This window comes from Hemiscyllium ocellatum, chromosome 6, assembly GCF_020745735.1.
Source record: "Hemiscyllium ocellatum isolate sHemOce1 chromosome 6, sHemOce1.pat.X.cur, whole genome shotgun sequence".
Classification (NCBI taxonomy): domain Eukaryota; kingdom Metazoa; phylum Chordata; class Chondrichthyes; order Orectolobiformes; family Hemiscylliidae; genus Hemiscyllium; species Hemiscyllium ocellatum.
In genome coordinates, this window is record NC_083406.1 from 19,162,199 (window position 1) to 19,184,530 (window position 22,332).

Sequence of the window (22,332 nt, forward strand, 5' to 3'; positions counted from 1 at the left end):
GACGGTCAGTGGGTTGGAGTGGAGCAGGGACGGTCAGTGGGGTGGAGGCCAGAGCGGAGCGAGGATGGTCAGTTGGTTGGAGTGGAGCGGGGATGGTCAGTGGGTTGGAGTGGAGCGGGGACGGTCAGTGTGCTGGAGGCTGGTGCAGAGCGGGGACGGTCAGTGAGCTGGAGGCTGGAGGAGAGCAAGGATGGTCTGTGGGCTGGAGGCTGGAGCAGAGTGGGGACAGTCAGTGGGCTGGAGGCTGGAGCGGAGCAGGGACGGTCAGTGGGTTGGAGTGGAGCGGGGACAGTCAGTGGGCTGGAGGCTGGAGCAGAGCGGGGACGGTCAGTGGGTTGAAGTGGAGCGGGGACAGTCAATGGGCTCGAGGCTGGTGCAGAGCGGGGACGGTCAGTGGGTTGGAGTGGAGCGGGGACAGTCAATGGGCTCGAGGCTGGTGCAGAGCGGGGACGGTCAGTGGGTTGGAGTGGAGCGGAGACGGTCAATGGGCTGGAGGCTGGAGCAGAGTGGGGACGGTCAGTGGGTTGGAGTGGAGCGGGGACGGTCAGTGGGCTGGAGGCTGGAGCAGAGCAGGGATGGTCAGTGGGCTGGAGGCTGGATTGGAGTGGGGACGGTCAGTGGGCTGGAGGCTGGAGCAGAGTGGGGGACGGTCGGTGTGCTGGAGGCTGGAGCAGAGCAGGGACGGTCAGTGGGCTGGAGGCTGGATTGGAGTGGGGACGGTCAGTGGGCTGGAGGCTGGAACGGAGCGGGGACGGTCAGTGGGGTGCAGGCTGGAGTGGATCAGGGACAGTCAGTGGGCTGAAGGCTGGAGTGGAGTGGGGACGGTCAGTGGGTTGGAGTGGAGCAGGGACAGTCAGTGGTCTGGAGGCTGGAGTGGAGCGGGGACGGTCAGTTGGGTGCAGGCTGGAGTGGATCAGGGACAGTCAGTGGGCTGAAGGCTGGAGTGGAGTGGGGACGGTCAATGGGCTGGAGGCTTGAGTGAGTCCATGCTTAAGATGGTGCCATGTTGTGCAACATTCTAAACTTTTCGCTGGGACTCCTGTACTTGAGTATACGTGACAATAAAGGTCATTCTATTCTCATTCTTGTCTAGTCATTCTTTCCTGATTCTTAACATCTGACCAATCTTTTGACCTATCATTAAACATTTCAGATTTTTCCAGTCTTTGGACATACGGCCTACTTCCCAGCACTGAAATTCATAAACTGCATCATTCATTTGTATGACAGGCGGCATGTTTTTTTTGGCTTGCGGGCAGCACGCTGTTCGTGTGGTGAACACTACTCATTTTTGTCCTGCACAGTATCAGCATAATGCAACCACCCTCATGTGGTGCTCAAAGCTTTGAGATTACCTTACCCTTAATCTGAGGTAGTATGGGCAATGCTCAGGACCAACTGTGACCATCTTAAGTCCATTCATGAGTTTGCACAACATACAGCAAGAAATTATTTGATCAAGGTAGCCATTATTATCTGTAAAATGGGTTTGATGAGCTTTATTTTAACATCAAGCTTACATGGTGAGCAAATAGTCTGGGCGATACTTTGTCAATTAGGCCAATCTTATAACATGTGAAACTGTAGGAATCCTAATTCCCATAATGACCAGCAAAGCTAAGTTTTCAGTAGATTGCAGTACAGAACACTCCTGGCTGACTTCTCAATCAGTGAAACTGGTGATTGTATATTCATTCATACTCAACCATCTTCAAACCTTCAAAAATGCGCCCAACATTTGGTCTGATTCCATGATTTGACAACATTTGCTGGATAATTCTGAGTGTGAGAAGAATTATGCTGAAAACTAATTTAGGATGGCCAGTTGAAGTTGCTGTGTGTAATTATAATGATGAGTGCAAGATGAAAAGTTTCAACAAAGAAGTGCCAAATGGATGATCTATCGTGAGCTCCTCCAGTGGTCCACAATGTCTCAGATACTGGTCTTCAACCAATTCAGTTCACTCCACATGGTATCATGAAATGGGTTGGAGGCACTGGATACTGGAAAGGTTATGGGCCCTGACAACATCTGGCAACAATACTGAAGACTTGTGCTCCAAACCATGCTACTCCCCTAGCTAAGCTCTTCCAATACAGTTACAACACCGGCATCTACCCAACAATGTGGAAAACTGCCCAGGTATTTTCTGTACACAATAAACAGGACAAATCCAACCTGGTAAATTATTGCCCCATCAGTCTACTCTTGAATATCAGTGAAGAGATGGAAGGTGTCATAATAGTGCTATGAGGCAAGACATGCTCAGCAATAACCTGCTCAGTGACACTCAGTTTGGGTTCTGCCAGGGCCTCTCAGCTTCTGACCTCATTAAAACTTTGGTTTAGACATGGATAAAAGAGCTGAATTCCAGAGTGAGAGGAGGGTGACAGCCAATGACATCAAAGTTGTAAATGACTGAATGTGGCATTAAGGGGCCATATTTGACACATAAGAATATGGTTGTGATTGATGGAGGTCAGTGATCTCAGCTTCAGGACATCTCTGTAGGAGTTCCTCAAGGTAGTGTCATAGGCCCAACCACTTTCAGCCTCTTCATCAATGAACTTCCTTTCATTATAAGGTCAGAAATGGGGATGTTCTCTGATAATTGTACAATGTTCAACACCATTTACGACTCCTCAGATACTTGAGCAGTCCATGTCCAAATGCAACAAAATCTGGACAATATCCAGGCTTTGGCTGATTGACAAGTAACATTCGCACCATACAGTTTCCAGGCAATTACCATCACCCATAAGAGACAATTTAACCATTGTCCCTTGACATTCAATAGGATCACCATCATTGAATACCCACTATCAATATCTTTGGGGATGGGATTTTTTTTTACAATTGTCTAGAAACTCAACTGGACTCCATGTGAGACTGATTAGCAAGGTTAGATCTCATGGAATACAGGGAGAACTAGCCATTTGGATACAAAACTGGCTCAAAGGTAGAAGACGGAGGGTGGTGGTGGAGGGTTGTTTTTCAGACTGGAGGCCTTTGACCAGTGGTGTGCAACAAGGATCGGTGCTGGGTCCTCTACTTTTTGTCATTTACGTAAATGATTTGGATGCAAGCATGAGAGGTATAATTAGTAAGTTTGCAGATGACACCAAAATTGGAGTGTAGTGGACAGTGAAGAGGGTTACTTCAGATTACAACAGGATCTTGACCAGATGGGCCAATGGGCTGAGAAGTGGCAGATGGAGTTTAATTCAGATAAATGCGAGGTGCTGCAGTTTGGGAAAACAAATCTTAGCAGGACTTATACACTTAATGGTAAGGTCCTAAGGAGTGTTGCTGAACAAAGAGACCTTGGAGTGCAGGTTCATAGCTCTTTGAAAGTGGAGTTGCTGGTAGATAGGATAGTGAAGAAGGCATTTGGTATGCTTTCCTTTATTGGTCAGAGTGTTGAGTACAGGAGTTGGGAGGACATTGGTTAGGCTACTGTTAGAATATTGCATGCAATTCTGTTCTCTTTCCTATCGGAAAGATGTTGTGAAACTTGAAAGGGTTCAGAAAACATTTACAAGGATGTTACTGGGGTTGGGGGATTTCAGCTATAGGGAGAGACTGAACAGGCTGGGGCTGTTTTCCCTGGAGCGTCGCAGGCTGAGGGGTGACCTTATAGAGGTTTACAAAATTATGAAGGGCATGGATAGGTAAATAGGCAAAGTCTTTTCCCTGGAGTCGGGGAGTCCAGAACTAGAGGGCTTAGGTTTAGGGTGAGAGGGGAAAGATATAAAAGAGACCTAAGGGGCACCTTTTTCACACAGAGGGTAAAATGAACTGCCAAAGGATGTGGTGGAGTCTGGTACGATTGCAGCATTTAAGAGACATTTGGATGGATATATGAATAAGAAAGGTTTGGAGGGATATGTGCCGGGAACTGGCAGGTGGGATTAGATTGGGTTGGGATATGTGGACATGGATGGGTTATCCAAAGGGTCTGCTTCCATGCTGTACATCTCTATGATTCTCTGGACTCAACACATAAACCAGGGCAGGTCAGAAGCTAGGAATACTGCAGCAAGTAACACACCTCCTGACTCCCCACACCCTATCATCAACAAGGCACAAGTCAGGAGTGTGATGGAGTACTCCCCAAATGCGTCGATAGGTGCAGCTCCAACTATCCAGGACAAAGCAGCCCACTTGATCGGCACCTCATCCAGAAGCATCAACTCCATTCACTACCAATGCTCAGTCACAGCTATGTGCACTATCTACAAGATGTAGTGCAGAAATTTGGCAAAAATCCTTCAACAGCACATTCCAGATCCACGACCAATTCCGAGTAAAAATGAGGGCTGCAAATGCTGGAGATCAGAGTCGAGTGTGTGTTGCTGGAAAAACACAGCAGGTCAGGCAGCATCCGAGGATGCCCGAAGCGTCAACTCTCCTGCTCCCCGGATGCTTCCTCACCTGCTGTGCTTTTCCAGCACCACACTCTCGACCATGACTACTTCCATCCAGAAGGGCAGCAGATACACGGGCATTCTACCACCTGCAAGTTGCCCTCTAAGTCACTTGTCATCCTTACTTGGAGATATACCACCACTTCTCCAATGCCGCTGGGTCAGTATCCTGGAACTTCCTCCAAAAGAGCATTGTGGGTCAATCCACAGCACTTGTTCTACAGCAGTTCAAGAAAGCAGCGCACCTCCAGCTTATCAAGGGCAACTAGGGACAGGCCAGCCAGTGATATCCGCATCCCTTGAGTGACTTAAAACAAAATTATTTCAGCAATACACTTGGACAGGTGATCATGAGGCAGGAGTTCAAATTCTGGCACAGCAATGGGGAAATTTGAATTATGTAAAATAAATAAATCTGGAATTTAAAAATAGCTAGGATTAGTAATGGTGATTATGAAACATTGGATTATTGTAAAAATGCATTAGATTCACTAAATTCAATTTCGGAAGGTAGTGCGCCAACCTTACCCATTGACTCCAGACCAGCCTTAATGTGGTTTATGGTAACTGACCTCTAAAATGCCTTAGCAGCTGTATTCAAGAAGATGGTTCTTCACTAGTCCGTCAAATACAATTAGGAATCGATATTGAAGTCTGACTTGGCCAATGAAAGTTATGTCACAAGTTTTTTAAAAATTGTGGTAGGAAAATATCCACATTGAATTACACCAGGAAATGTAAGGCTGGGTGGCGAAAAGTTTGGTTAAGATTGTAGGTTTAATTGGTGAGTTAAAGCCAAAATGTAAAGCACAAATAGAAGACAGCACTAACTTTACTCATAAAAAATTCAAACAACATGAAATTATGAATTTGTTACACTTTAAATCAAATATAATTGTGAAGTTTTTGATCAAGCCGAAATGATTATAGATAGTGTCATAGAATCATACAGCACAGAAACAGACACTTCACTCCAACTCATCCATGCTGAACAGATTTCCCAAATTGAATTTGTCCCATTTGCTTGTGTTTGACCCATAGCCTTCTAAACCATTCCTATCCGTGTACCTGTGTAAATGTCTTTTAAATGCTGCAACTATACCAATTTCTACACTTACGCTGGAAGGTCCTTTCATACATGCACCACCATCTGTATATAAAAGTTGCCACTCAGGTTCCTTTTATAGTTTTCCCCTCTCACCTTAAACCTGTGCCCTCTAATTTTGGAGTCCTCTACCCTTGGAAAAAGACCTTCACTATTCACGTTATCTATGCTGCTCATAATTTTATAAACTTCTATAAGTTTATATCAGATGGTCCTTTGATTACACTCCTAAGAGTTTGGATGGAGAGGAATTTGTTAAGAGAATTCAAGAAAATTTTCTTATTCAATATATGGAAGTACCTACCAGGGAAGGAGCAAAACTCGACCTTCTCTTGGGAAATAATGCAGGGCAAGTTACTAAGGTACTAGTGGGGAAGCACTTCAGGACCAGAGATCTGGGCAGCACAGTGGCTCAGTGGTTAGCACTGCAGCCTCACAGCGCTCGGGAGCCGGGTTCAATTCCCACCTTGGGCGCCTGTCTGTGTGGAGTTTGCACATTCTCCCTGTGTCTGCGTGGATTTCCTCTGGGTGCTCTTGTTTCCTCCCTTAGTCCAAAGATGTGCAGGTAGGTGAACTGGCCATGATAGATTGCCCAGAGTGTTAGATGGATTAGTCAGGGTAAATGTAGGGGAATGGGTCTGGGTGGGTTGCTCTTCGGAGGGTCGGTGTGAACTTGTTGGGCCGAAAGGCCTGTTTCCACACTGTAGGGAATCTAATCATCTAATCTTATAATTCCATTAGTTTTAAAATAGTTGTGGGAAAGGATAAAGTTCGAAATTGGAGGTAGGCCAATTTTCATGGTGTTAGACAGGAACTTGCAAAAGTTGATTGGGAGACACTGTTGGCAGGCAAAGGAACATCTGGTACGTATGAGGCTTTGACAAATGAGAACTTATCAAGAAATGTGAGGTTCTCTTTACTTCAACAACAACAATATGCATTTATATCGTATTTTAATGTTACAAAACATCTTAATGTGCTTCACAGAAGCAATATGTAAACAAAATTTGATAAAGTAGGTGACCAAAAGACTGATGTTTTAAGAAGCGTCTTAAAAGACGAGGGACAGGTGGGGAAGTTCACGGAGGTGCTAGAAAGCTGTGAGGATAAACAGGAAATCAAATCACTCTTAAAAAGGTGTCCTCTATGTATCTGCTGGTAGTAAGTTAACCACACTGAAAAACTAGGTCGGATTATTGGTTGACTGATAAATGATCAACATGGCATTGTCTTTGTCCGAAAGAGGAAAATGAGATACAATCTAATGATTTTTGCAATATACACAATAGAAAAACTAAGTTAAGGATAATTCCATGGCTACGTGATTATGAAACACTATTGCCACAAGAATTGCTGCAACAGCACCCTTACTTAAATGCAGCAACACAACTACTTGCATATCAAACAGCACAAGCAGCCAGTGATAGATGACATTAAGTGATTTCGCAACTACCGGATCAGATCAACTAATGGCCACAAAACTATTGCCCGTAGAAACCACCTGGCTCACATGTCTCCTACGAAAGGAAATTTCCCAACCTGACCTGGTCTGGCTACATGTGACTCCAGACCCTCAGTAATGTGAATGACTCTCAACTTCCCTCTGAAATGGCCCAGCAAGTCACTCACTTGTATCAATTGCTACAAAATCTCAAATGAAATCAAAGGACACTGGTATCGACCGAGACACCAGAAAAGACAGCGGCAGAAACAGCCTTGTTGACCCTGCAAAGTCCTTCTTACCACCATCTGGGGAGAGCTGTCTCACAGAATAGTCAAACAACAGCCCGACAAAGTCATATTCAAAGGATCAGCCTTTACAGGCACTGTCCCAAACACCACCCCTCCCACCAGCAAGACATACTCAGCAGAAGTGGTGGGACAGTGGTGGGAGGGAATTGTCCTGGGAGTCCTCAACATTGACTCTGGCTCCCATGAGGTCTCTTGACTTCAGATTAAACATGGGTAAAAAACTTCCCGATGATTACCATGCACTGTACTTCCTTGCCTGATAAATCAGCTCTCTTCTAAGTTGAACAACACTTGAAGGAAGCACTGAGTGTGGCAGGGGTGCTGGTGGGGTATCTCAACGTCCGCCAAGATAGGCTTAACAGCAGCACTATCAATCAAGCTGGTCAGGTCCTGAAGGACATAGCTGCTCGACTGGGTCTGCGGCAGGTGGTGAGGGAACTAACAAGGAGGAAAAACATAACTGACCTCATCCTTACCAAGCTGCTGATGCATCTGTGCATGTCAGTATATGCAAGAGTGACTACCACACAGTCTTTGTGGAAACGAAGTCTTGCCTTCACATGGAGAATACTCTCCACTCTGTTGTTTGGCATTATCACAATGTTAAATGGGACAGACTTCGAACAGATCTAGCAACTCTGATATTCATGCAGTGCTGTGGGCCATCAACAGTAGCAGAATTGTACTGCAGCACAATCTGCAATTTCATGGCCCAGGATGTCTCCCACTTAACCATTACCATCATGCCAGATTCAATAAAAGTGCAAGAGGGCTTGTCAATAGCTGCATCAGAAATGCCTACAAATGAGGGGTCAACCTGGTGAAACCACAAAATAGGACTGCCTGTGTGCCAAACTGCAGAAGCAACAAGTGAGAGACAGAGTTAAGCAATCAGATACAAGCTCTGCAGTCCTGCCACGTCTAGTCATGAATGGTGGTCCATAACTAAACAATTCACTGGAGGAGAAGGCACCACAAATATCTCCATCCTTACTGATAGAGGAGCACCAACACTGCAGGAGCACAAATAAGGCTGAAGCATTCTCAACAATGTTTAGCCACAAATGCCGGGTGGCTGATCTATCTCCGGCTCCTCCAGATACCAATCTTCAGACAAATCAATTCAACTCCATGTGATATCAAGAAACAGTTGAATATGGAAAAGTCTATTGGTCCTGACAACATTCTGACAATAGTACTTAAGATTTGTGCTCTGGAACATGCCACTCCCCTAGCCAAGCTCTTCCGATACAATTACAACACCAGTATCTATCCAACGATGTGGAAAATTGCCCAGGTGTGTCCTGGACACAATAAGCAGGACAAATCCAGTGCAGTCAATTACTGCCTCATCAATCTATTCTCAATCATCAGCAAAGTGTTGGAAGTATCATCAACAGTGCTATCAAACAGCACCTGCTTAGCAACAACCTGCTCACCGATACTCAGTTTGGGTTCCGGCTGGGCCACTCAGCTCTTGACCGTATTAGAGCTCTTGTTCAAACTTGGACAAAAGAGCTGAATTCCAGAGGTGAGGGGAGAGTGACAAGTCTTAACATCAAGACTGGAGTCGGCCAAGTGTGGCATCTAAGAGCCCTAGCAAAACTAGAATCAATGGGTATCAGGGGCCATCAAGATATCTCTGGTGGTTGCAGTCACAGCTGACACATAGGACGATGGCTGTAGATATTGGTCATCAGTCATCTCAGCTCCAAGACATAAGACCATAAAACCATAAGACATAGGAGCAGCAATTGGGCCATTCAGCACATTGAGTCTACTCCATCATTCAATCGTGGTTGATAAGTTCTCAACCCTATTCTCCAGCTTTCTCCCCTTAAACATTGATCTCCTCAATACTCAAGAACCTATCTATTTCAGTCTTAAATACACTCAGTGACCTGGCCTCCAATGCCTTCTGTGGCAATGAATTCCATCGATTCACCACTCTCTTGCTGAAGAAGTTTCTCCTTATTTCCATTCTAATCGGTCTTCCCATTACATATCTGCAGGAGTTCCTCAGGGTAGTGTCCGAGACCCAACCATCTTTAGCTGTTTCATTAATTACTTTTCTTCCATCGTCAGGTCAGAAGTAGGGATGTTTGCTGATGTTTGCATAATGTTCAGCATCATTTGCAACACCTCAGATATGGAAGTAATCCATGTTCAAATGTAACATGATTTGGACAATATCCAAGCTTGGGCTGACAAGTAACAAGTTACATTCTCACCACATAAATGTCAAGCAATGACCATCAGAAATAAGAGACAATCTAACTACTGCCCCTTTTATATTGTCACCATTACTGAATTCCCCATTATCAACATCCTGGGTTACTGTTGATCAGAAACTCTATTGGACTCGACACATAAACACAGTGGCTATGAGAACCAATCAGAGGTTAGGAGTACACCTCCTGACTCCCGAAAGTCTTTCACCAACTGCAAGGCACAAGTCACAAGTGTGATGAAATACACCCATGTACCTGATTGAGTGCAGCTCCAACAACACTCAAGAAGCATGACAACATCCAGGGCAAAGCAGCTTGTTTGATTGGCACCAAATTCACAAGCATCCACTCCCTCCACCGTTGATGCTCAGTAGCACGACTGTGTACCATCTACAAGGTGAACTGCAAAAATTCACCAAAGATCTTGAGCCAGTACCTCCCAAACTTACACCCACTTCCATCTAGAAGGATAAGGGCAGCACATGCATGGGAACACCACCACCTGCAAGTTCACCTCCAAGCCACTCATCATCCTGACTTGGAAACATATTTCCATTGTTTCACTGTCATGAGATGAAAATCCTGGTAATCCCTAACCAAGGGCATTGTGGGTCAATCTACAGCTCATGGCCTGTAGTGGTTCAAGGAGACAGCTCACTGCCACCTTCTCAAGGCAAGCTAGGGACAGATAATACATCCTGGCCAGTCTGTGAAACCCACCTTTCACAAGTGACTAAAAGAAAAGCAGGATTGCTAGGGTATTTATTTGAATTAGAAATGCAAGAAGAATTCAATGACTGCAATCCAAAAGCACAAAGTATAATTTTAAGACACTGACACAAATGTGTTGATACTCTGAAACCAAATGCAGTTGATTTTTTCAGAAGAATGTAAGAATAATAGACCACTCAGCTCCTTGAGCTTGCTGTGTCACTTAATACAAACTTGGCTGACTTCATCTTGGCCTTCCCACTCCCATAATCACTTAATATGTTACTAATTAAAAATCTGTCTCTCTCCTCCTCAAATTTATGCAGTGCCCTGACATCCACCACACTCTGGGATAGTGAACCCCACGCACTCATGACCCTTTGAAAGAACAATTCCTCTCATCTCTGTTTTAAATCTGCTACTATTTAGTGTACAACAATGACCTCTCGCTTCGGCTTTCAAGTAGACATTTGGATACAGATTAAGTATTTTATTCCACATTAACATTACTTTTATTTAGAGTACAAGGTTTGTGTAAAGATTTGTAGCTTGGTTGCTGGTCACAGTTGTTGTGGGTATATTTGCCAAGCTGGGAATGCACAACAAAAGTACAGAAAAGCCACACACACGAATCAGATCCTGAATGATAACAGCAACCATCCAAACACACACAAGAGAAGCTGCATTCGGACGCTGTTCAAAAGAGCTACAACACACTGCAGCACTCCTGATCTGTGAAGAGAGGAAGAAAAACACCTCTACTTCTCTTTGCCAAGAGCGAATATCCCTGCAACTTCATCCGTAGATGCCTAGCAGATAACCAATGCGACACAGACATGACACAACTACTAACCACTCTACCTTGTATAAAAAAAGTCTCGGTACTAATTGTTGGACTTCTCTGACCACTTGGCAGCACACAAACCAACAGCCATGCTCAGACAACAACTCACCAGATCAACAGAACTAACACCCATCATGTGCAAGACAAAGGTGGTATACAAGATTCCATACAGGGATTGCACAAAACACTATATCAGACAAACAGGCAGACAACTAGAAATCCATGTTTCATGAACATCAACTAGCCACTAAACGCCACGGCAAGCTGCCCCTAGTAGACATACACACAGATGACAAGGACCACAAATTCCACTGGGACAACACAGCAATAATAGGTTAAGCCAAACAGAAGACAGCCAGAGAGTTTCTAGAAGCATGCCACCCATCCATGGGCTCCATCAACAAAGCATAGACCTAGATCCAATATACCGACCACGGCAATGATCAACCAGAACCAGCAACCAGAAGCACTGGGAATGAAATCAAATACATTCCAACTGACACAGGACAGCAGCACTTCACAGGAAGCTCCACAGCACGGTGGATGTCACCTAAAGATGGGATGAAATGCTTGCAAACCAACTTCCCAGCTCAGCGAACATACCCACATTTAGAGGACATGACTGGCTGCACATTGATAATGGAATTTCCCATTTATGAGAAATAAATTTTTGTGAGAAAGTTGCAGAAAGGTCAAACACAGTCAAATAATGAATTGGAAAATTAGGAAGTTTCCTTTCATGCTGCAATACATTTTTCAGAGTTTCCATGCCTCATACAGATAATGTGAAACCAGGACCGTAGCAGGTGCATTGTCCCAGCAGTAGAAATTAAAGAACAAGTTAAGAATTTAAGAAAAGATTGACAGACCATTGTATAATTCTTCTGTAAGGATGAAGGAGGGTGAATGTATTTCAGTCCATGTATTGTTATCTATCTTATAATGAAATTAATTTTTGAAATGGCACTTCATCTCACTGGAAGGTGGAGTCATGCAAAGATTAGTTTTGTTTTTAGACTGAAAAGATAATGCTTTAACTGAAAGAAATTATATAAGAAGATGTTTGCAATTTTAAAAACAAGTTACTGAAATACATTATGATTGGTAAAAATCACACAACACCAGGTTATAGTCCAATAGCTTTATTTGAAAGCACTAGCTTTCAGGGCACTGCTGCTTCATCACGTGGTTGTGGAGTATAAGATCGTAGAACACAGAAGTTGAGTAGTCCAGGAGTCAAGGTGGAATCAGGACAAGACAGCAGGAGGGAGAATTCATGGACAAGATGAACGAGGAACAAAGCATGAAGAAAAGAGGGAACCAGAGAAAGTTGCAAGTTCTGGGCTAGGACAGGACTGAACTTTAAAGAAAGCTTTGCCTAGTGATTTTGGAGGCACTTTATGATGTTCAATCTTCGAGACAAAGAATTCCCTGAGTCTCCCTACACTTGAAATTGAGCATGGAGTAGAAATAGGGAAAAGCTGCAGACATTAGTTTGTGCAAACTAATACACAAGACAAAATATTTTAAGGGTTTAACTTCGCATTCCAAGAAGACTCTGGAACAATAAGCACTTTTGGCAGGCAATAAACAGGACTCAATTCACAGGCAAAAATGAGGGTTATGGAGATAAAGCAGGAAGAGGATACTGATTAGGAATGATCAGCCATGATCATATTGAATGGCGGTGCAGGTTTGAAGGGCTGAATGGCCTAGTCCTGCACCTATTGTCTGTTGTCTATTGACTGCAGATACTGGAAACCAGAGTTTAGGTTAGAGTGGTGCTGGAAAAGCATAGCAGGTCAGGCAGCATTCGATGAGCAGTAAAATCGATGTTTCAGGCCAAAGCCCTTTCCACCTATCCACTCCACCCTCCCCTCTGACCTATCACCTCCATCCCCCACCTCCATTCACCTATTGCACTCTTTGCTACATTCCCCCACACTCCCCTTTGACCTATCACCTCTATCCCCACCCCCATTCAACTACTGTACTCTTTGCTACCTTCCCCCACCCTCCCCTCTGACCTATCACCTCCATCCCCAACCCTATTAATCTATTGTACTCTTTGCTACCTTCTCCTCAACATGTCCCTCCCAATTTATCTCTCCACCCTGGAGGTTCCCTGCCTCTATTCCTGACAAAGGGCTTTTGCCTGAAACATCAATTTTCCTGCTCCTGACCTGCTGTGCTTTTCCAGCACCACTCTAATCTAAACATCAAGAATCAATTCATGTTTACCTAGAACAAGGGGCCATAGTTTTATGATAAGGGGGAACAGATTTAGAACAGAGGTGAGAAGAAATTACTTTTTCTCTCAAACAGTCATGAATTTGTGGAATTCACTATCCTATAGTGCGGTAGATGCTGGGACACTTAGTGAATTTAGGGAGGAGATAGATGCATTTTTAAGTAGTTATGAATTGAAGGATAATGGAGAGCCAGCAGGAAAGGTGAAATCAACCACAAAGGTATTAAATGACACAGCAGGCTTGAGGGGCTGAATTGCCTACTCCAGTTCCTAGTTCTTATGCTCTTACAATCCCGCAGGTCTGGTGGTGAATGGTTAAAAATGTTATTTGGTATTTTCATGGAAGTCTTGGACTTAAGGGAGCTTAACTGGTCTGAAATGACTAGAATTAGCAAAAGTAAAGGATTTAATGTGTATTGGGACATCAAAGATGGAGGGGAAAGTGTGGTTGAGCAGATAATTGGCTGCAGATACGTCACTGTGAATGGATGCATGAAGGCCAAACAATTGAGATTTTGAAAGGGCAGTTGCAAGTGAACGAAAATGAGCTAATCCCATGGACAGATGCAATCATAAATAGAAACAGGTTTGGCAGAACTTGTGGGCAGAAAGCAGAGTTAATGTTCCAATTCTCATGATAAGTAGAGAATATATAGAGGAATATGTTGAAAGGGTGAGATGTAAGTGAGATGAAACATGTAGAGCATGAACAATGGCATAAACAGTTGGTCCAAATAGTCTTTTTCTGTTCTGTACTTTCCATGGAGTTTTATGTAATTATTATAAATTTCCAATACCTAGCAGCTGTGGCATTACTGAAGAACCGACTCTACAAAACAGAATTTCATTTTTTTTTAATTAAACATATTGTCAATCACTAACGACAATGTTCTGTTCCCAGTCAGAATGCTTCCTGTCCACATCCACACTCGACCGCAATCACCACTGAATCTGAAAATACCTATCTCCAAGGCAACAATCATCCTGACAGCAATGTGCAACTACCCGAAACAAGCATCGCAAGTTCAAGATTACTGAACAATATCAGTATTTAAATCAAGACTTCTTGGTCTCATCAAACAACAACATGACAAGAAATCAAATCAGCAACAACATCCATCATGTCTGCACTTCCAGTTTCTGAATATCACACACATTAGTTGTAATTGGTAATTCTTATGGGGAACATCTATTGTCCAAAGTTGCAGCAATTACAATTTGGGAAAATTATTCACTTATCACTTGTGCATGGGAAGGCCACTCAGCCTATAGTGCCTGAGCTGGTCCTCTGAAAGAGCCAATTATTGCCACTCATTCCTACTCTTTCCCCACTGCAGTTCTTCCTTTTCATGTGTGTAAGTCTACACAGGCCTATGTCCAAGCCCTTCTGAATAGGTATTCTGCTGGATATCAATGCAGGATTCAAAGACCAGAAATCTCATCGCTGCTTGCCATGACAATATGAAATTCATCTTAATAAATGACAGACACTGTAATTTGAACTGTGCTCTTCAATGGTAACTAACAAGAATTTCACTCCAAACTTAACATTGATTAGGCTGGAAACCAAAGTCAGTTCTGGGCATCACATTTTAGGAAGGAGGTCAAGACCTTAGAAAGGTTGCAGAGGAGATTTACTGGAATGGCATCAAAGGATGAAGACTTCAGTCATATTGGATGACTGGAGAAAGATAGCAACTCCAGTGCCAGGAATGCATTTTGAGCTCAAGACACACCCAAATTGCTGGAAGCTGAAATGAAGACTCAGTGTTTGAAATGTTGCTTCAGTTGTTGCTCAACCATGATAAAATTTCTGGGCGTGCAACGCTCTAGATGCTGAAGATAACAATGCAAACATGAAAATTATATGCAATAGGAGCAGGAATAAGCCATTAGTCCTGAGCCTGCTGCATTATTAGATAGGATCACGGTTAATTTGATTGTGCTCTGAATCTCACTTTTCTGCCTTTGCTTGTAATCCTTGACTTCCCTGCTAAACATAGCGAGCTCAAAGTTCAGTGCATTCCCAATGAGAGGAAAATATCAAGCAAATGCATGCATTGATACTGGATGAAGTTTATTATGCTTGTCTCTACTGCTAGACATTAATTTGCTGTCTACAAAATCTCACACGTACTATTTCAGGTCAGCACGATCGCTAGACAAACTAGATGATAGCCTACAGCAACAATATGGAGGGGGAGAGGAAATGGAAAAAAGGAATCAATCCTTCCTGAAATTATGTACATACACACACAGATTTCCAGTAGTGGGAATGAAATGTCTCAATTTCATATACACCCACATGTACAGATATGCGCATAGATATCCACTTATTTACATTGCAGCCTTTCCAAAATTTCACATGATCTTCCTCATTCCGTTAATGTGCAATTTTACAATTTGTACAACAACATGGCAATTCCAAAATGAGGAACCAGCGAACAGTATCAAAATCACAAAGATTACTGATTACGAGAACAGTGTATAAAATCATCTAATAACTGCTGCAAGGACACTTTGGTATTACATCATGTACATTGTACCGCATTGTGTAAGGTGTACTTCTTGGGTACTTGGGTAAAGTGTAAAACAGTGAGAATATACAATCAATTTTACAATATTCTTTTTGTGTAAAATAAACCGATAATCACCAATCCAGAATATTTATTCATACTAAGATATAACAATTATTTTCTGGGGGAGGGCAAGAGACAAGATTGAAGGCTGTCTTAAGCACCTAATACCCTTGCAGCAGCCCTGTACTACTTTGGATTGTTAACACTGCACCATATATATAGTAGCATTGGGTGGAGAGGCTTCATGAGGTTGATCCTGGATACTGAAGGTCTTACAGGGAGAGCTAAAAAATGTGTTGCTAGAAAAGCGCAGCAGGTCAGGCAGTATCAAAGGAACAGGGGAATCGACATTTTGGGCATATGTCGATTCTCCTGTTCCTTCGATGCTGCCTGACCTGCTGTGCTTTTCCATCAACACATTTTTAAGCTCTGACCTCCAGCATCTGCTGTCCTCACCTTCTCTTACAGGGAGAGGTTGAATATTTTGGGTCGAGTTTAGAATGAGAGGCGACTTTACTGATGCATTCACGATTCTTCAGGGGTCGTGACAGAGTAGATGCAGAAAGGTTGTTTCCACTTGTAGGAGACCCCAGGACCAGAAAGCATAATCTCAGGAAAAGGGGTTGCACACTTCATAGAGGGGAAGAAGAATAATGAAGAGCTGATGCTCAAAACGACGATTCTCCTGCTCCTTGGACGCTGCCTAACTAAATGTGCTTTTCCAGCACCACACTTTTGACTCTGCACACTTAATAGAGATGAGGAGGGATTTCTTTTCTCAAAGTGTGGTGAATTTGTAGAATTTTTTGCCACAGAGGACTGTAGGGGCTGGATTATTAAGTATATTCAACACTGAGATAGACAGCTGTTTGATCAGGGAAGGAAGCAAGCATTTTGAAGAAAAAGCAAGAAAGTGAAGTTGAGGATTATCAGATCAGTAATGAAGGGCAGAGCAGATTTGATAGGCTGAATGACCTGCATCTGTTCCTAAATCTTATGATACTAGAAAAGAGGATCATATGAATTCAGCATTGTAACAGAAAATTGAGGCACTGAGAAAGGTGGTTATCGTGAATGACTAATGAATCTACTCATTAGAACGTACAGTGGACATGAGTATTAAAACACATTCAGTTCAGCATCTAATGTTATTATGATTATCAATGAGCATTGTTCAATTGGGAAGTAAAAGCAGTGATGCAGTAACTGCAATTTTCTTGTAATATTAAATCAGACAAAATAGACCAGAAATTTGTTTTTGCAAATAAAACAATTTCACAAGATTGGACACACATCTACAACATGATAGTTTGTCCTTTTATTTATATTATTTAAACCCATCACCTTAATATATTTCAAAGAAACTAGTTCTATTGTTAAAAATATTGCAGAACAACAGCTTGGAGTTATCATGCTTTGAACTAATAGAAAAGATAAATCGAGAGGTTTACAAACACAAAGATACATTTAACAACACAGCATTCAAATTGGTAGAGGAGTCCATAATGAAAGAACATAAATGTCAGGCTGTCACTAACAAAATTCAGGAGGGATCATAAGGAGTGTAATGTCATGGAGGTGCCGGTGTTGGACTGTGGTGGACGAAGTTAAAAATCCTTTAACCAGCAACACATTTTCAGCCTTTAACCAGCAACACATTTTCAGCCTTTAACCAGCAACACATTTTCAGCTGCTGCCTGACCTGCTGTGCTTTAACCAGCAACACATTTTCAGCTCTGATCTCCAGCATCTGCAGACTTCACTTTTTACTCAAAGTTAAAAATCACACAACACCAGGTTGTAGTCCAACAGGTTTATTTGGAAATACTAGCTTTAGAAGCGCTGCACCTTCATCACGTAGCTATGGAGCAGGATCATAAGAGACAGAATTTGTAGCACAACATCACAGGGTCATGCAACTGATGCAATATGTTGAACAAACCTAGATTGTTGTTAAGTCTTTCATCTTTTCGAAGGGGTTGCAAGTTTTGGTTTATTAATGTGTAAATACCAGACCTTCTTTCAAGTCACATTCTCGAGATAACTTAAGGTTTTATTTTAAAAAGGGAGATCGTAGCTCAGACAATAAGGAGTATAAACAGTAGCACACATCAGATCGGATGAATAACTACACTGTATATTCTATGATGGTCTGAGAAAGTGAAGGAGCTGCAACTCCTTGCTGACAAGCACAACATCTGGGGATTCTTCAATGTCACCAAGGCAATATACAGACCCAACACCCTTAGCCTCAAACTGAAGCAGAGCAAGGATAGAGCATGTCTGAGGGACAGAGAATATGTCAGCCGCTGATGGATAAAATACTTCAAAGAACTCCCAATCTCCAATACAATTGGCGACAAGGACATGTTTGACAAAACCCCAAACTCCCCAAAGATGTTCTTGGACTCTCACTCAGTGTAGCAGAAGTTGAAGCCACCATTAGACACATTAAGAATAGAAAAGTAGGAAGAGATGGCATTCCAGTGGAGATTTTCAAACTTGGAAGAAGAGCTTATCTGTCATTTCCATTAACTGTTCCTGAAAATCTGGGACCAAGATAAAATCCCTGGCAATCTCAAGGATGCCACCATCAAGAAAGGAGGCAAAGTGGACTGGAAAACTGTTAAGGAATCCCCCTACTCTTCATCATCAGAAAGATCATCACCCAAATCCTCGTTAGGCACCTTCTCCTAATCCTGGTGGAAATCCTTGCTAAAAACCAATGTGGCTTCTGTCCAAACTGCAGAACTATAGATGATTTACACTGCTCAGCAAGAGAAATGCCAGGAACAGCACCAACAATGGACTTCATCAATCTGATAAAGGTCTTTGACTCAGTCAGTGAGGAAGTGCTATGGAAGATGCTGCGAAAGGGCAACTATCCAGTGAAATTCATCAACATCCTCCACTTCCATCTCGACAACATATGGTAATAGTCCTGTCGATGGTAATATGACAGAATCCTTTCAGATCAAGAAGGGGGTCAAATAGGGATGAGTCATCTACCACATCCTTTTTTCTACGTTCATCACCACGATTCTTCATCTTGTCAAGAACAAGTTTGCCAGTGATGTGGACATTGTCTAAAAGATGGACAGAAAACTGTTCAACCTCAACTGATTGAAATCTAAGAAGAAAATAACAACAAACTCGCTTATGGCACTTCAGTCTGCAGATAACATCACCACCTCCGCTTTCTCAGAAGAGGATTTAACATTTCTGCTAAATTCCTTTGTGGAGTCATATTGAAGAATTGGACTCAGCCTCAACTTCAAGAGTTTCAAATCCTTCAACAATCTGCCTCAGGTTAAGCTGTGGTTATCTCTTCATTAAGCTCAATAGAGATGCCTTCCCAAACATGAAACATTTCTCTTACTTGGGAATTATCTTTTATCCAAGGTTGACATGGATGTGAAGGTTCAACATTTCATCCAAATTGTAAGCACTGCCTGTGGAAAACTAAGGTTCAGAATCTTTGATGACGCTGAGACTAAAATCCTTGTGCATAAAGCAGTCATCCTTCCAACTCTTTTATATGACTCTGGACCACATATGGACACTACCTCAGGATCCTTAAGAAGTACCATTATTGCTGTTTGAAATGGATCATCTGTACAGGGTGGGAGGACAGGTGTACAAACATCAGCATCCTTGAAGCTGCAAACAGAATGAGCATTGAGGCAATGGTCATCCGAAACCAACTCTGTTGGGTTGGCCACATGCTTAGGATGTCTGAGTTCCGATTGTCAAAGCAAATCATCTTTGTTCAACTCAAGGAAGGTACTCGAGTAAGAGGAGGTCAAACGAAGCATTTCAAAGACTCTCTGAAGGCTTCCCTCAAGAAATGCAACATAAATGTCAATGCATGCGATATCCTATTCAGAAGAAACTGACTTGGAAGAAATTCTAGTATGAAGCGCCAAATTTTTTGAGAAGACCAGCCAGCAAGAGGAAGTATAAAAAAGGAACTAGAGAAAGAAAAGCCAGTAATCTCAATGCAAAGGATCATTTCTATTTTCTGGAAACAGCTGCCAAGTGTGTGGTCGCAGATGCAGCTCTAGGATCAAGCTCATCAATCACACAAGGAATTTCCTAGGTGGTCAATCACACTTGTTTGCAAATGGTTGCTGATAACAGCATAATGTTCATACACTTCCTGAACATTATGCTGAACATACACATATTGAAAATGCTGACTTTTCCAAAACAGTGCTGGAATCCAAAAGGAATTACTTTACCTAAGGAGTAGTAATAATGTGGAACAAAGACAGACATTGCTGGAGAACCTCAGTAGGTCTGGCAGTATTTGTAGAAAGAAAGCAGAATTAAAAGGTTTTGAGTCCAGTGGCCCTTCTTCAGAACCCGAAATGTTAATTCTGCTTTTTCTTCATTGATACTGTCAGAGCTGCTGAGTTTCGATAGCAATTTGTGTTTTCGTTTCAGATTTGCAGCATCTACGTTCTTTGCTTTATTCTAGCAATAACGTGGAACTTACTATCATATGGAGTGGTTGAGGCAATTAAATTTAAGGGGAATCTAGGTAAGTATGAGGAAGAATGTTAAGCTGATAATCCAGTGAAATATGGTGAGAGCAGGCATGGATCAATTGTAAACACTGACATAGATCTGTTTGGCCGAATCACCTTTCTGCATTCTATGTAATTGAGTGAACTTGCAACCACAGTACATCAATCAAAACTCCAAATCAATTTTGACAACCTTCAAATGGATTGACGTAAAATTTAAACCACAGCAAAAGAGTTATTTTCAAACAAAAAATATTAAGTAGAAGGGTACTTACTAATCCACTAAAGGCCAAAATCCATGTAGTAGTACTAGATGTCAAAAGCTACAAACAAAACAAAACACAAATGGGTAACTGCAGATACAAACATACAAATCAAGTGCAGGAGCAAGTCATTCAGCCCCTGCACTGCTCTTCAATAAAATAGGACTGATCTGAACTAAAATCAACTAGATATAAATAATAAAACATGCATGTCAATAAGAAACAATCATTGTCTATTTTTCATTAATTTCTTGATTTAAAAAAAGCTGGCAACATAAAACAAAATTATTGAGATTTGGAAAATCTCTAGAGTAATGACGTTGGGGGACTTTAGTTACCCTAATATAGACAGTGACTGCATTAAAGCAAAAGGGAAAAATGTATAGGGAATTTTTCAGATGTGTTCAGAAGAAGCTCCTTGACCAGTATGTCTGCAGCGAAACTAGGAAGGTGGTGTTACTGGATCTTCTGCTAACAATGAGGTCATAAAAATGCACAGCATGGAAACAGACCCTTCGATCCGACTCGTCCAAACCAACAAGAATGTGTGTGCCGCACCGTGTGGGCGGCACAGTGGCATTGTGGGCGGCACGGTGGCACAGTGGTTAGCACTGCTGCCTCACAGCACCTGAGACCCGGGTTCAATTCCCGACTCAGGTGACTGACTGTGTGGAGTTTGCACGTTCTCCCCGTGTCTGCGTGGGTTTCCTCCGGGTGCTCCGGTTTCCTCCCACAGTCCAAAGATGTGCGGGTCAGGTGAATTGGCCATGCTAAATTGCCCGTAGTGTTAGGTAAGGGGTAAATGTAGGGGTATGGGTGGGTTTCGCTTCAGCAGGTCGGTGTGGACTTGTTGGGCCGAAGGGCCTGTTTCCACACTGTAAGTCTAATCTAATATCCTAAATTAATCTAGTCCCATTTGCCATCACTTGGTCCATATCCCTCTAAATCCTTTCTATTCATGTTACCAGTCAGATGTCTTTTAACTGTTGTAATTATATCAGCCTCCACCACTTCCTCTGACAGCTCATTCTACACGTGCACCACCCTAGTTGCCCGCTAGGTGCCTTATAAATTTATCCCCCCGCCTTACCCTAAACCTATCCCTTGCAGTCCTGGACTCTCCCACCCCAGGGAAAAGACCTTGTCCATTCACCCTATCCAGGCCCCTTATTTTATAAACTTCTGTAAGGTCACCCCTGATGGTCCAGGGAAAACAGGCCCATCTGTTCAGCCCCTCCCTATAGGTCAAAAACCTCCAATGCTGGCAACATCCTTGTAAATCTTTTCTGAGCCTTTTCATGTTTCACAACATCCTTCCTATAGGACAAAGTTAAAAATCACACAACACCAGGTTATAGCCCAACAGGTTTATTTTCGAGGTGCTGCCTCTTCAAAACTAGTGCTTCTAAACAAACCTGATAGACTATAACCTTGTGCTGTGAGATTTCTAACTTTGTCCATGCCAATCCAATACCAGCTCCTCCAAATCATGATTTAGAGTCACAGAATCATAGAGATGTACAGCATGGAAACAGACCCTTCAGTCCAACCTGTCCATGCCAACCAGATATCCCAACTCAATCTAGTCCCACCTGCCAGCACTTGGCCCATATCTCTCCAAACCCTTTCTATTCATATA

At 42.7% G+C, this 22,332-nt stretch overlaps 1 protein-coding gene across 1 annotated transcript in view; it reads right to left on the minus strand.

Annotated features, from left to right (window-relative positions):
- The window catches only part of ubac2 (UBA domain containing 2), a 266,984-nt gene that overhangs the window by 76,629 nt on the left and 168,023 nt on the right, over window positions 1-22,332 (minus strand). Inside the window, exon 6 of the mRNA XM_060825853.1 lies at window positions 20,706-20,753. Within this exon, the coding sequence (XP_060681836.1) occupies window positions 20,706-20,753 (48 nt within the window). The remainder of the gene's footprint in view (window positions 1-20,705; window positions 20,754-22,332) is intronic.